The 12,318-nt window shown below is 44.6% G+C and overlaps 1 protein-coding gene across 1 annotated transcript in view; it reads left to right on the forward strand.

The window, feature by feature from the left end:
• LOC146663001 (ryanodine receptor 2-like) overlaps positions 1 to 12,318 on the forward strand; it is a 313,610-nt gene that overhangs the window by 100,214 nt on the left and 201,078 nt on the right. Inside the window, exons 9-12 of the mRNA XM_085415589.1 lie at positions 4,276 to 4,350; positions 5,672 to 5,828; positions 5,971 to 6,135; positions 7,127 to 7,248. Coding sequence (XP_085271715.1) covers positions 4,276 to 4,350; positions 5,672 to 5,828; positions 5,971 to 6,135; positions 7,127 to 7,248 — 519 coding nt within the window. The remainder of the gene's footprint in view (positions 1 to 4,275; positions 4,351 to 5,671; positions 5,829 to 5,970; positions 6,136 to 7,126; positions 7,249 to 12,318) is intronic.

The following is a 12,318-nucleotide window of genomic DNA, read 5'->3' on the forward strand; positions in this document are numbered from 1 at the left end:
AAGCATGACATCCCAGTGTATTTCAGACCCAGCAACACGCTCAGACAGAAACTGGTTCACCCCAAAGACAAAACGCCAAAACACAGACTTAACAATGTGGTGTATGCTGTACAGTGCAGCGAGGAATGCTCAGACCTCTACATTGGAGAGACCAAACAGCCACTTCACAAGCGCATGGCACAACACAGAAGAGCCACCTCCACAGGACAAGACTCAGCAGTCCATCTGCATCTTAAGGTCAAAGGTCACTCTTTCGAGGATGCCAATGTTCACATTTTGGACAGAGAGGACAGATGGTTTGAAAGAGGAGTGAAAGAAGCCATCTATGTCCACTGTGAGCGACCATCTTTGAACAGAGGCGGGGTTTACGACACCAACTCTCTGCCATCTATAATCCAGTTTTGAGATCCCTTCCCAGACGCCTTAACGCCCACTCACATCCTGGGCCATCTGACCTCAGGAATTCGCATGATAAGGTGGGGCCAGGTTTCACAATGAACACACCCGAAACTCTGGCTGATTGGGACCCACGCCCAGTTTCCCACCTTGGCTCAGGCGATTAGAGGATCATCAGGGGGTCCTTTTGTCCCTCTGTGGGGGGTCACTCCCACTAGGTTTATATCTGGGACTCTCCACCATTTGACCTTAGAACTGAAGAAGCTTCTCGGATGAGAGGTGAAACGTCTTCAAGCAACTTAAAGAAGTCCAGACGCTTTTCTTTGCAAGCTCCTTTGACTACGATGACCTGGATGACTGAGAACCTTCACAGACATTAATAGGTTTCATTTGCACCAATAAATAATATGATGACTCTGTATATTATTTATGAATAAAAAAAATGAGGGAAATAGATCAAACAATTAATATGATCTCAATCCATTAAAAAGTAATTTGGGGATTGTAATTAATGGGAAATTTTGATAATTTATTCGTTTACTCAGTCTCAAAAAATACTCTGGGATTTCTATTTATAACTATGATAACTGACTAATAACTAAATTAATATCTAAGTTCTTTATAACAAAAGTTGTACAAGTATATAGTCTTATACATTTATTACATTAGCATATGTAGTTAAGTGAATTTATTTACAAGAGAAACTGTCACAGCGAGTAAGAAGAGCCGTGTGGAAAAGGTAAAGGAGGATCCAAACAAAAAACAAAAAAAACAAGGAGCACAAGAGTCCAGATCAGTCCAAAAACCCCACAAGAAAACAGTTCAAGAACACAGGAAAACAGATCAAAAACCAAACCAAACCAGAGCTCAACAAGAGTCCATGAAATGTTCAGGGGGTCGACCCGGAGGTCGACAGCACAAGAGCCAAAACAGTTCAGGGGGCCGGCCGTGCGGACAGCAACGGTGGTGATGGACAAACAGTTCTGGGGGCCGACCGTGCACACGGCAACGGCGACGACGGGCAAACAGTTCTGGGGGCCGTCCGTGCACACGGCAACGGTGCAGACAAAACCAATCAGGAGGCCGGCCACTTGGAAGGCAGTGGCGGCCACTGAGAAGGTCAGGAGGCCGGCCGCGAAGCCAGCGGTGGCGACGAACTCTCTCCGGAGGCTGGCCTTGACGGCCATAACGCTGGTAAATGGTAAATGGCCTGTATTTGTATAGCGCTTTTCTAGTCCCTAAGGACCCCAAAGCGCTTTACACAACCTGTCATCCACCCATTCACACACACATTCACACACTGGTGATGGCAAGCTACAATGTAGCCACAGCCACCCTGGGGCGCACTGACAGACGCTCAACTAGAGGCCTGGAAAGCGGCTGGCAGAGGCGAGGCGGAACAGGACGAGCTGGGTCCAATGACAGTGTGGCAACCGCAGGACCAGACGAGGCAGGACCGGACGCTGAAGCTGGGCCAGGCGTGGATGAAGACACGGAGGCTCGGCCAGACGTGGATGAAGACACGGAGGCAGGACCAGGCGTGGATGAAGCTGACGCTGCAGGCTTGGATGAGGCTGACACTGCAGGCATGGATGAGACTGACGCTGCAGGCGTGGATGAAGACACTGCTGCGGAACCGGACGGCAGCGTGGCGGCTGCGGAACTGGACGGCAGCGTGGCGGCTGCGGAACCGGACGGCAGCGTGGCGGCCGTGGAACCTGACAGTGGCGATGCTGCAGGCGATGATGCTGCAGGCGATGATGCTGCAGGCGATGATGCTACAGGCGATGATGCTGCAGGCGATGATGCGGCAGGCGACGATGTGGATGCAGTAGGCAGTGATGCTGCGGATGCAGCAGGCAGTGAGGCTGCAGGCGGTGATGTGAATGCTGCAGGTGATGGCGTAGAAGTCGCAGGGGATGATTCAGCAGGTGACGGCTGAACAGACTTCCCCGTACCGTCAGCTGACATGAGGATGTGCTGGCTGGGTCCTCCAGGACCCCCAGCAGACGAGGCGTGGTGCTGGGTGGGCTTCTCGGACCCACCAGCTAACTTGGCTTGACGCTGGACGGGCGACTCGGGACCTCCAGGTGAAGGTGGAGTTCGTGGAGAATGAAGTTTTGTACCAGCGGGTGCAGTGAGTCCAATAGCCAGGGATAATTGGAAATAAGCTGCTGTAGCCTGGCTTCCAGAATGTAGAGAAATGCTTCTCCCTCATGCTCTAGCCACAGGTTGATTGATTTTGAAGCTGAGTCCGTTATGAGCTCTCGAAGCTCCGTGGGTGGGGTGAATGCCGCTGGATCCATATCTGGCTGGTCCGTACTGTCCTGGCGAGTGAGAAGAGCCGTGTTGAAAAGGTAAAGGAGGATCCAAACGCAGGCAGTTGTGAAGGTGATTTATTGAACACGAAGTATAGATAGGCAAACGGCAAAACAGAGAACTAAACTATACTGGGACAACTAAACTACTGAGCATGAACAAGAACACGAACCTGGATATAAAGGAAGGAAGACGATGGTACATGACGATGACGGCAGGGAACACACGAATGAAACATGGTGGATACACAGACGGACCAGCAACTACAAAGACAGAAGACGCAACTTAAATACCCACAGAGAAACACAGGGAGATCACACACATGTAGGGACACAGCTGGGAGTAATCAACAAGACGAGACAGAGGTAAAACTGAACACACTCACATGAGACGCAGACCTTCACAATAAAACAGGAAACAAGAGATCACTACACGAGGACGCAGACAGGACACAGAACTAAACTCACACAAAACCTGCGAACAAAAACCCCAAACCAGAATCACTGGTAATATATAATATATCACAAATAATCAAAACACCAGACAACCCCAAAACACTCCAACATGCAAAATAAACCAAAACATTGAAACTGACCCAGAACCGTGACAGAAAAAATATAAAGTTATCATTGTCTAATATTAAAACGGTTTGATTATTTGAAACATGTAAGTCTAAGAAAATGCAGACAGCACTGTACATTCAAAGTCCAGGCAAAAGCTTTAGTTTGGAAGCAGAAATTAAAAAATTCCTTCACCAATAGTGAAATAGTTGTTGAGTTGTGCTCATCAGCAGAGACTCAGACTGACTGCATCATGTTGGTAATCTGTGTTTATTCAATGGACAGCAGTTATTTTCAAGGTTTTACCAACCTGTCTGGAAGTGATTGCAGTCAATCCAAGCTCCACAGATCCACCAGTGCAACTACCTTGTGAGTGAAAGTGGTCTACAGAGGTTGAGGGTGTTGCATGCTTAACCTCTGCGCAAGCAGTTGGAATGACTGGAACAAACAGAAAAACAAAAACCCAAATCGGTGCTGGGAAGCCACTATTTTTCTCCCAGTAGTCTAGCGTGACTGGGCCATTATATAGGGATGATGGTAAGCTGAACTAATGCTGTGCTATATCCCACTGGACGGCTCTAAAAGAACACACGTAGTTTCCAAGTCTTATTTCAAAAGACGCCTCTCCAGTCAACATTTTTTGTTCTGCCTACCTTCAGCTTTCTTTACCCACCAGTTGGGGCCATTACACATATAATACTCAGTTTGTCTGGTTCTGCTTGGAGGGACAGAATGTAACAAGTCCCTTTACTGACAGAGAGCTTTGACTAAGATGAATAAGACTATTAATAATTATAGTTTTAAGAAGTTCCCAAAGGAGACTGCCAAGCTGTTAAACAATGAGGCTCAAAGTGACTGTGCTCCCATCTGACTAACTGCTGGGGTTTATTATGAGACTGTATAATCAGGTTAAATACTTATGAATCTTCTTTGCAAATATAACAGCACTGTTGGGAGATTTGTTAAAACAGATTTGCAATTCTGTTATTCGTTTCTCCAGGACAGTGCATTACGAAGGCGGAGCCGTGTCCTGTCATGCCAGGTCACTGTGGAGGCTGGAGACACTGCGAGTCGTGTGAGTATAAACAACATACATGTGCTCTGCATACGTTTACAAACAGGTTAATGCAAAATAAAAACACATGTAAAACACATACAAAACCCAATGTAATACTAGTGTCAGTCACAAGACACGATAAAGGAAGACAAAGGAAAGTTGTGATAGTTGCGTCAGGCGGAGAGATTGAGCTGGAAAGGGTGTGCAGCAGGTTAGATAGAAACATGTTAACAAGTGAAGAGACTGTGTTGAGAAGATGAAAACAGTATTTAAGGAACTGATGAATGTAGAAAATAAGAGAGAGAGAGATGGATTGAGGAGAGCTAGTGAATCAGGAAGTGCAGAGGCTTAGAAAGGAGGGAGTGAGGGCAGTTGATTCAGATGACATACCTGTGGCAGCATGGAGACGTGTAGGAGAGAGGGAAGTAAACTTTTTAACCAGACTGTTAAACACAGTTTTGGAGAGTGAGAGGATATACTGGTGAGCCATAAGATGAATGCATGTGAAAGAGCTGTTGAAACTAGGTTAAGAAGAAAGGTGATGATCAGTGAGCAGCAATATGGTTGCAAGCTGAGAAAGAGCACTACAGACGGGATATTAGCTTTGAGAGTGTAGATAGAGAAGTGTGGAGAAGGTCAGATGGAATTACACCTTCTCTTTGTGGATCCAGACAAAGCATATGATAAGGAGCTAAGTGAGAAACTGTGGTAGTGTATGAGGAACTCAAGAATGGCAGGGAAGACTTTGCCAAAAGTATTCACTGGTCTGCCTTTGCACACATATGAACTTAAATGATACGCATGTGCAGGCTATGCAAAGATGCCCCTCAGACAATCCAACACATGACTGCAGGGTGCAAGATGCTAGCAGGCAGGACATACATGGAATGCCATAATGCCATAAAAGTGGCTGGCATCGTATCCAGGAACATCTGTGCTGAATGTGGCCTGGAAGTCCAGAGGTCAAAAAGGGATCATCCCAGATCCTGTGGGTCTTCCAGATACAGACAAACTGGTGATGACTAAGAAACTGTCCACAGTGGTGGACAAGCAGGTGTGTGGGGACACCTGTCACTCACAGTGGCAACTTTAACCACTGACATGTTGGAAATGTAATAATTTATTTCAACATATGTATATGTATGTACAAAAAGAAATGTTTACATTATATGTTATATTTAGTATTTCGATCTATGGTTCAATGACTAAATAATACTGTATAGTGCAGGTTTAAAGGCACTGAAACCATTGATGTTCTGTATGTCTAATTCCTCATAACATGCACTATTAAATCAGTCAGGTTCCTTGACTTTTTTTGGATTTCTGTCAATATGTCCAGGTGGAGTGGGAGTCATATCCGTTGGGGTCAGCCATTCAGACTGAGACATGTGACCACAGGGAAGTATCTGAGCATGGTAGAAGACAAGTCTCTGTTGCTGATGGACAAAGAGAAAGCTGATGTCAAGTCTACAGCCTTCTGCTTCAGGTCTTCCAAGGTATAGAGTTAGTGACATCAGTAGCAGTGCTGTCTGTGAAGGCCATAATCTATGAAATCATTGTGTTTTGAATGAAGGAAATTCTCTGTGTTTTTATAGGCTCACTTGTCTAAGTGAATTTTCCTCTTTGTTTCTCCTTCAGGAAAAGCTGGACCTGGGTGTGAGGAAGGACGTGGATGGGATGGGGACTCCTGACATAAAGTATGGTGACTCTGTGTGTTACATTCAACATGTTGACACCTGTCTGTGGCTTACTTACCAGACTGTTGATGCCAAGTGTGCACGCATGGGTGGAGTACAGAGAAAGGTACCATATCGCACCAAACCATAACTTCACCTATTACAACTTTATAAATACTTGTGTCTGTAAATATGGTCCATGGTGAGGTTGTGGACTTTCATTATGCTAGAGTTAACGTAAAATTAAGATGAATGTAAAATTCATGCACTTCTTGCACAGTCAGAATGGGGAAAAGTTTTTCAATTAAAAAGGGGGATGAGCTGTGTTTTCATCGACCCAATAGCGTTGGATTTACCTCAGATACTTTGAATCTGCTGCATTATTTGGACAATGACACCATTTTTAAATGTTATTAGTTTTTACTTTTTGTACACAACCACATTAGATTTTAAATCAAACATTTCAAATGTAATTGAAGTGAAAATTTCAGGCTTAATTTATTAACACCATTGTAATAAAAATATTTGTGGGTCTTTCACTAACTGCAAATGAAGCTGACTTGGTGACTGACTTGACCAATGAAGAATATCTATCTTTGTCTTCTTCTTTCTTGGGTTGCCTTTGCAGTATGTGTTTGGCCATTAGCCATTTACTCTGCTGTACAAGCAGTTTTGTGGTATTTGGCTGAATCTGTGCAGAGTAGACACCTCTGCACTTCAGAAATCATTCTGATTCTTGTGTCATACCATCAAGAAACATTGTTGACATGGTTCCACTGACAGCCAACGCAGAGGGAAACCTTGAAAAATTAACAACACATAATAACAACATATAAGTATTTATATGTTTAACATATTAGTCCGGGTCTCTGTGGCAATAGTTAGTGAAAATGAAAGAACTGTCACTAATTCTAAAAGCTGCTGGATGCTGTAAAAGACTTTACTTTTTTCACTAATGGAACTGTTTTTGTGCAAATTTCCTATAAATATTCTGAAGATTCCTCATGTATCCAATCAATGCATCACCCATCAACTGCAAAGCAACTTCCTCTGTTACTGAGCAATCTTAATACATTTCTGAATCTGCTGAACCTGGAGAAACTTTGTTTCTTATTTAGGCAATCATGCACCATGAGGGGCACATGGACGATGGGCTGACACTATCGCGATCACAGCACGAAGAGAGCCGCACTGCAAGGGTCATCCGCAGTACTGTCTTCCTGTTCAACTGCTTCATCAGGTGCAGCGAGTAGTGATTTTCAAGTATGCATGTTACACTTGCCTGTAAGTTACTGTGGCATCATTATAAAGAGAAAAATGGAAATCACTGGGTTGAATAACAATCAATCAATCAATCAATCAATCAATCAATCAATCAATCAATCAATCAATCAAAGCTTCATTCGCCACATGCAGGTTGCCCTGCAGTGAAATGGGACCCCCCCCCCGATCTTACACACACAACACAGACATTACATGGGGATACAAGTCAGAGATCGGTAGCGTTACAGAAAAACACTGAAATGTACACTACAATGGGAAAGTACAAGAGGAAAAAAAGAGACCTCTACTCATGCTGTGCTTCCATGGTAGGACAGCATGAGAACAGGAAACAAAAAAAAAACAAAACAGCACCAACATGAATAACATTAATATGTAGAAGGTCTATAACTTTTTAACTTCAAATCTTACCTCAGTTGTGAAACTCAGGTAAGGTTTTGTGAAACTGTTTTCACCGTGAACTGTTTTACTTTGTATTCGTATATCAATTACTCCCAAATACAACATTTGTTGTCACATTTAGACAACATATTCAAATGAGAAAAAGTGCAATAAGATGACAAAGTTCAGTTCATTTGTAAAAATTTATAGGACAGTGGTGACAAATTCATTTTCACAAAGGGCCAAACTAGGAAATAAGAATCAAATTAAGGGCTTAACATAGAGTACTGTCCAAAAGTCCTGAGCCACGTCTCATTTCTTTATGTTTTGCTTTGAAAATGGAAAATTTGTGTAGCGTCGTACAGTTTGCACTGGGTAATTTGCCATCAGGTGGCAGAGGAGCCTACATTACACTGCTCACCCTCTGTAATGTATAATGTGTAGCCCAAAGGTGCACAATGAAAGCTCATGTTTGAAACACTAACGTAGAGTGTGATGTGACTGCAAATGTGGTCACATTACACTCTGATGTAAAAATCAATCCAACAATCTCTCATGATTAGTGTATTATTATTATTATTATTATTATTATTTTTTTTTTTTTTTTTTGCCTGTCCCGTTTGGCTCTTTTGCCATCAGAATTATTGTCTAAAGGCAAAGAAAGATGCCCAACGGATTTACTTTACCAAATTGACCATCCCAGCCTTGCCGTAATGGTCCATTTGATTCACCTTTTATTGTTTATTTTATTTTCACTTACTGAATACGGGACAGACTTGACTGGGAGAAAGAAGGGGAGAAAGAAAGAGGGAAAGAGAAACAGCTGAGAAGAGGGACGGGGGAGAAGGGCAAAAGACAAAAACCAACAGAATGATCAGAAAAAAAAATGCATATATCGATCACCTGGATCACCTGCTGAGAAAGAAAAAAGAAAACAAGCAGAAGAGAACAAGAGTAATAGAATAAACAACATCACAATGATATATGGGAATATGACAGTAAATACTAAATATTTAACATTATTGTGCAGCACATAAGATCAACAGAACATAGTGTGCTTTGAGGTAGGAGCCAAAAAGGGTGTAGTTTGTGGGTGTGATCACCCGTGTGTACACCTGTGAGCATGGACGCGCTTGTTTTTTTTTTAAAAGGTTCCTTCATGTAATGATCTGCTAGAGGGTGTGGGGGAGCCACAGCCCCGTCCTCCAGGGCATGAAGCAGGTATGGAGGAGATCAAAACTCCAGACATCCAGAGGCCCCCAGAACACAAGAGACCAAGGAAGACCAACAGAGGGGCAGCCGCACCACTGTCCCAGAAAGAGCTGAGGAGAGTCCCAGATGAGGGCTCACTCAGCAGCCGTGGAGCAGAAGCCAGGGGGGGGGGTTGCAGTGACGCGCCCGTGAGCTCCGCCGGCAGCCAGCCGTGCCTGAGTGACCTCCGAAGTGGCCCGAGCGAGCCCCAGGCTCCAGGCCCCGATAAGCGGCCGCCAAGGAGTGAGCCGGTGTGTACCCGGACGCCCATCCCCGGACACAAAGAACCACCAACGCACCGATGTCTGAGGGCGTCTGCCACTGGCAGGGGAAGTGGTGGTGGGTGGAGATAGGCCTCCAAACCTTGGAGGGCCTGAGATGTCCCCAGAGAGGTGGCGTCTGATACCCAACCTGACATATAGACACAGACATACAGGCACACACAGACACAAACATCCATTCCCCCCCTCATGCTCTCATATGCACTTACTCCACACTCAACCAACGTGGAGACAGACATAGAGAGACGCTGTGCACACGATCATGATTAGTGTATTAGTGTATTTCGATCTTGTTTACACAAACATTCTCATTCTGCACCCAGCGAGGCCCCTCCCCCATCTCGCATATTCTGGCCACTTGTCTGTTACAGACCGCTCGTCAGATGTTGCAAACTGGTTCTGAGACAGGTGAGAACCTGGCCTGCTGGAGCTCTCTCTGCTCTTCAGGACTGTTTTGAGCACACTGACTGGGACATGTTCAGGGAGGCTGCTACAAATAGCGATTGCACCAACTTGGAGGAGTACACATCATCTGTGACCAGCAACATTGCAAGTGGATTGATCATGTCACTGACTTCATCACTATCATAATACCAGACCAGAAAATGTGGACCACTGCAGAGGTGCGTGTGCTGTTAAAGACTCGAGACTCCGCCTTCAAAACAGGTGACAAGGTGGCCCGGGGAACAGTGAGGGCCAAACTGCCTCGAGCCATCAGAGCAGCGAAATGCGCGCATGGCTGAAGAATCCACAGCCACTTCCAGGACAGTGGTGATACGCGGCGCATGTGGCAGGGCATCCAGGGCATCACCAACTACAGGTAGACGACACCTGCCTGTGATAGTGACGCCTCCCTACCAGATGCACTGAGCAACTTCTATGCACGGTTTGATGCTCAGAACAGCGTGATGGTGAGGAAGATCACCCCACCTCACAACGACCAGGTTCTGATCTCGTCTGATGTGAGAACTCTTCAAAGAGTTAACCCATGGAAGACTGCTGGTCCAGATAACATCCCTGGAAGAGTGCTCAGAGAATGTGCAGACCAGCTGCTAGATGTCCTCACTGACATCTTCAACCTCTCTCATAGCACTGCTTTCATTCCAACGTGCCTCAAGGCCACCACCATCGTTCCTGTGCCAAAGAAGTCCTCAGTGTACTGCCTCAATAACTACCGTCCTGTTGCACTCACACCCATCATGATGAAGTGTTTCGAGAGACTTGTCATAAGGCACATTAGGACCCAGCTGCCACCCACATTGGACCCACTGCAGTTCACCTATTGTCCCACCTGATCAACAGATGATGCCATCGCCACCACCCTATATCTCGCCCTCACCCAACTGGAAAACAAAGACACATATGTGTGGATGCTGTACATAAATTTCAGTTCAGCATTCAGCACAATCATTCCTCAGCACCTGACTGGAAAACTGAGCCCATTGGGCCTGAACACCCCCCTCTGCAACTGGATCCTGGACTTTCTGACAGAGAGACCTCAGACAGTCCATCTCCAGCACCACCACACTGAGCACTGGAGCCCCTCAGAGCTGTGTGCCCAGCCCACTGCTGTTTCCTCTGCTGACATGTCACTGTGCAGCAATGCACAGTTGGAACCACATCATCAAGTTCGCCAATGACACGACTGTGATGGGTCTCATCAGCACGAGCGACGAGTCAGCATACAGAGAGGAAGTGTGACAGCTAACGGACTGGTGTAGAGTCAACAACCTGTCTCTGAATGTGGAGAAAACAAAAGAGATAATTGTTGACCTTAGGAGAGCACAGAGAAATCACTGTCCTCTTAACATCGATGGATCCGAGGTCATCAAGAGCACCATATTCCTTGGTGTCCACCTGGCGGAGAACCTCTCCTGGTCCCTCAAAACCAGCTCCTTAACCAAGAAGGCCCAACAGCGTCTCTACTTCCTGTGGAAGCTGATAAAAGCCCATTTCCCATCATCCATTCTCACCATGTTCTACAGAGGGACTATAGAGAGCATCCTGAGCACCTGCATCTGCAGTTTTTTTTAAGGGTTTACTGCACACCATGTTGAAATATGTCAAGTTTTCAGCTAAGACCTCTTTTAAAATTGCCTTGTTGGTCCAAAAACACTATTTAATGTCTGTCAAACTGTCTGATCTTTGGCGTTTTTCATAGATTCAACTAAAGAAATGGAACCAAATATCACAAAATTTGTTTTGCAAACATACAGTTGAAATTTGTTAGTTGCCTGTTATGTACAGAAATAATACTGGGTCATTTTTTGAGTTTGATGCCTTTTTTATTCTTAAGTGATTTATAGGACAGTGTTAAGTGGATTAAGAAACAACTTTCCTCTGAAACTGGTGAGTTACAAGTTGAATGAAAAAGGTTCGGTTACTGTGGTGACTACCATCTGGTTACACCATGTGTCTTAGATTGTTAGGCCCAAGTACAATAACATAAGTTTTATCTGGATTCAGAAGCAGAAAATTAGAGGTCATCCAGGTCTTTATGTCTTCAGGACATTTTAAGTAATTGGTGCATGTTTACTGGTGTCATGGATAGATCAAGCTAGCTCTGTGGAAGTAATTAAGACTCCCCATATCCATGAACAAATTGTAGTCTATTAGATAGATATGATTCGAATCACTGCAGCGGAGTACCTTTAATACTTACAGCATGCTCAAATCACAGTAAATTATTATCGTCGACAGTGTTGAACCCTGCACTGAGGCCTAGAGGGACAAGCACAGAGATGAGTTCACTGTCACAAGAAGATCATTTGGCTTGTGGTGCATAGTCCATGAATAGAGATAGGTTGATCATATTTAAGATTGAAGCATTAAGTGGGAGGACTTTTTAAAGGAGGCTTGTAGGAATGGGGTCTAAAAGACAAGAAGTAATTGTTTAAGTTAACTCAAAAAGATCATTTGGAGAAAAAGAGTCTAAATAATGGATGAAGTCATTAATAGTTAAGGTTAAGAGTTATTTGCTTTAAGGTGCGTGTTTGAGAATTATACCAGGGAGTCAAGTACTTCTGATTTGAGGCTTTCTTTTACAGAGAATCCATAGTATTCAGATACAACAAACAGAACAGTTTTTTCATTTCAGGCTTTCAACTTTTTGAATT

Source organism: Rhamphochromis longiceps, linkage group LG8 (assembly GCF_057381845.1).
Source record: "Rhamphochromis longiceps isolate RC_006_pf linkage group LG8, R_longiceps_female_GT1.1, whole genome shotgun sequence".
Classification (NCBI taxonomy): Eukaryota; Metazoa; Chordata; class Actinopteri; order Cichliformes; family Cichlidae; genus Rhamphochromis; species Rhamphochromis longiceps.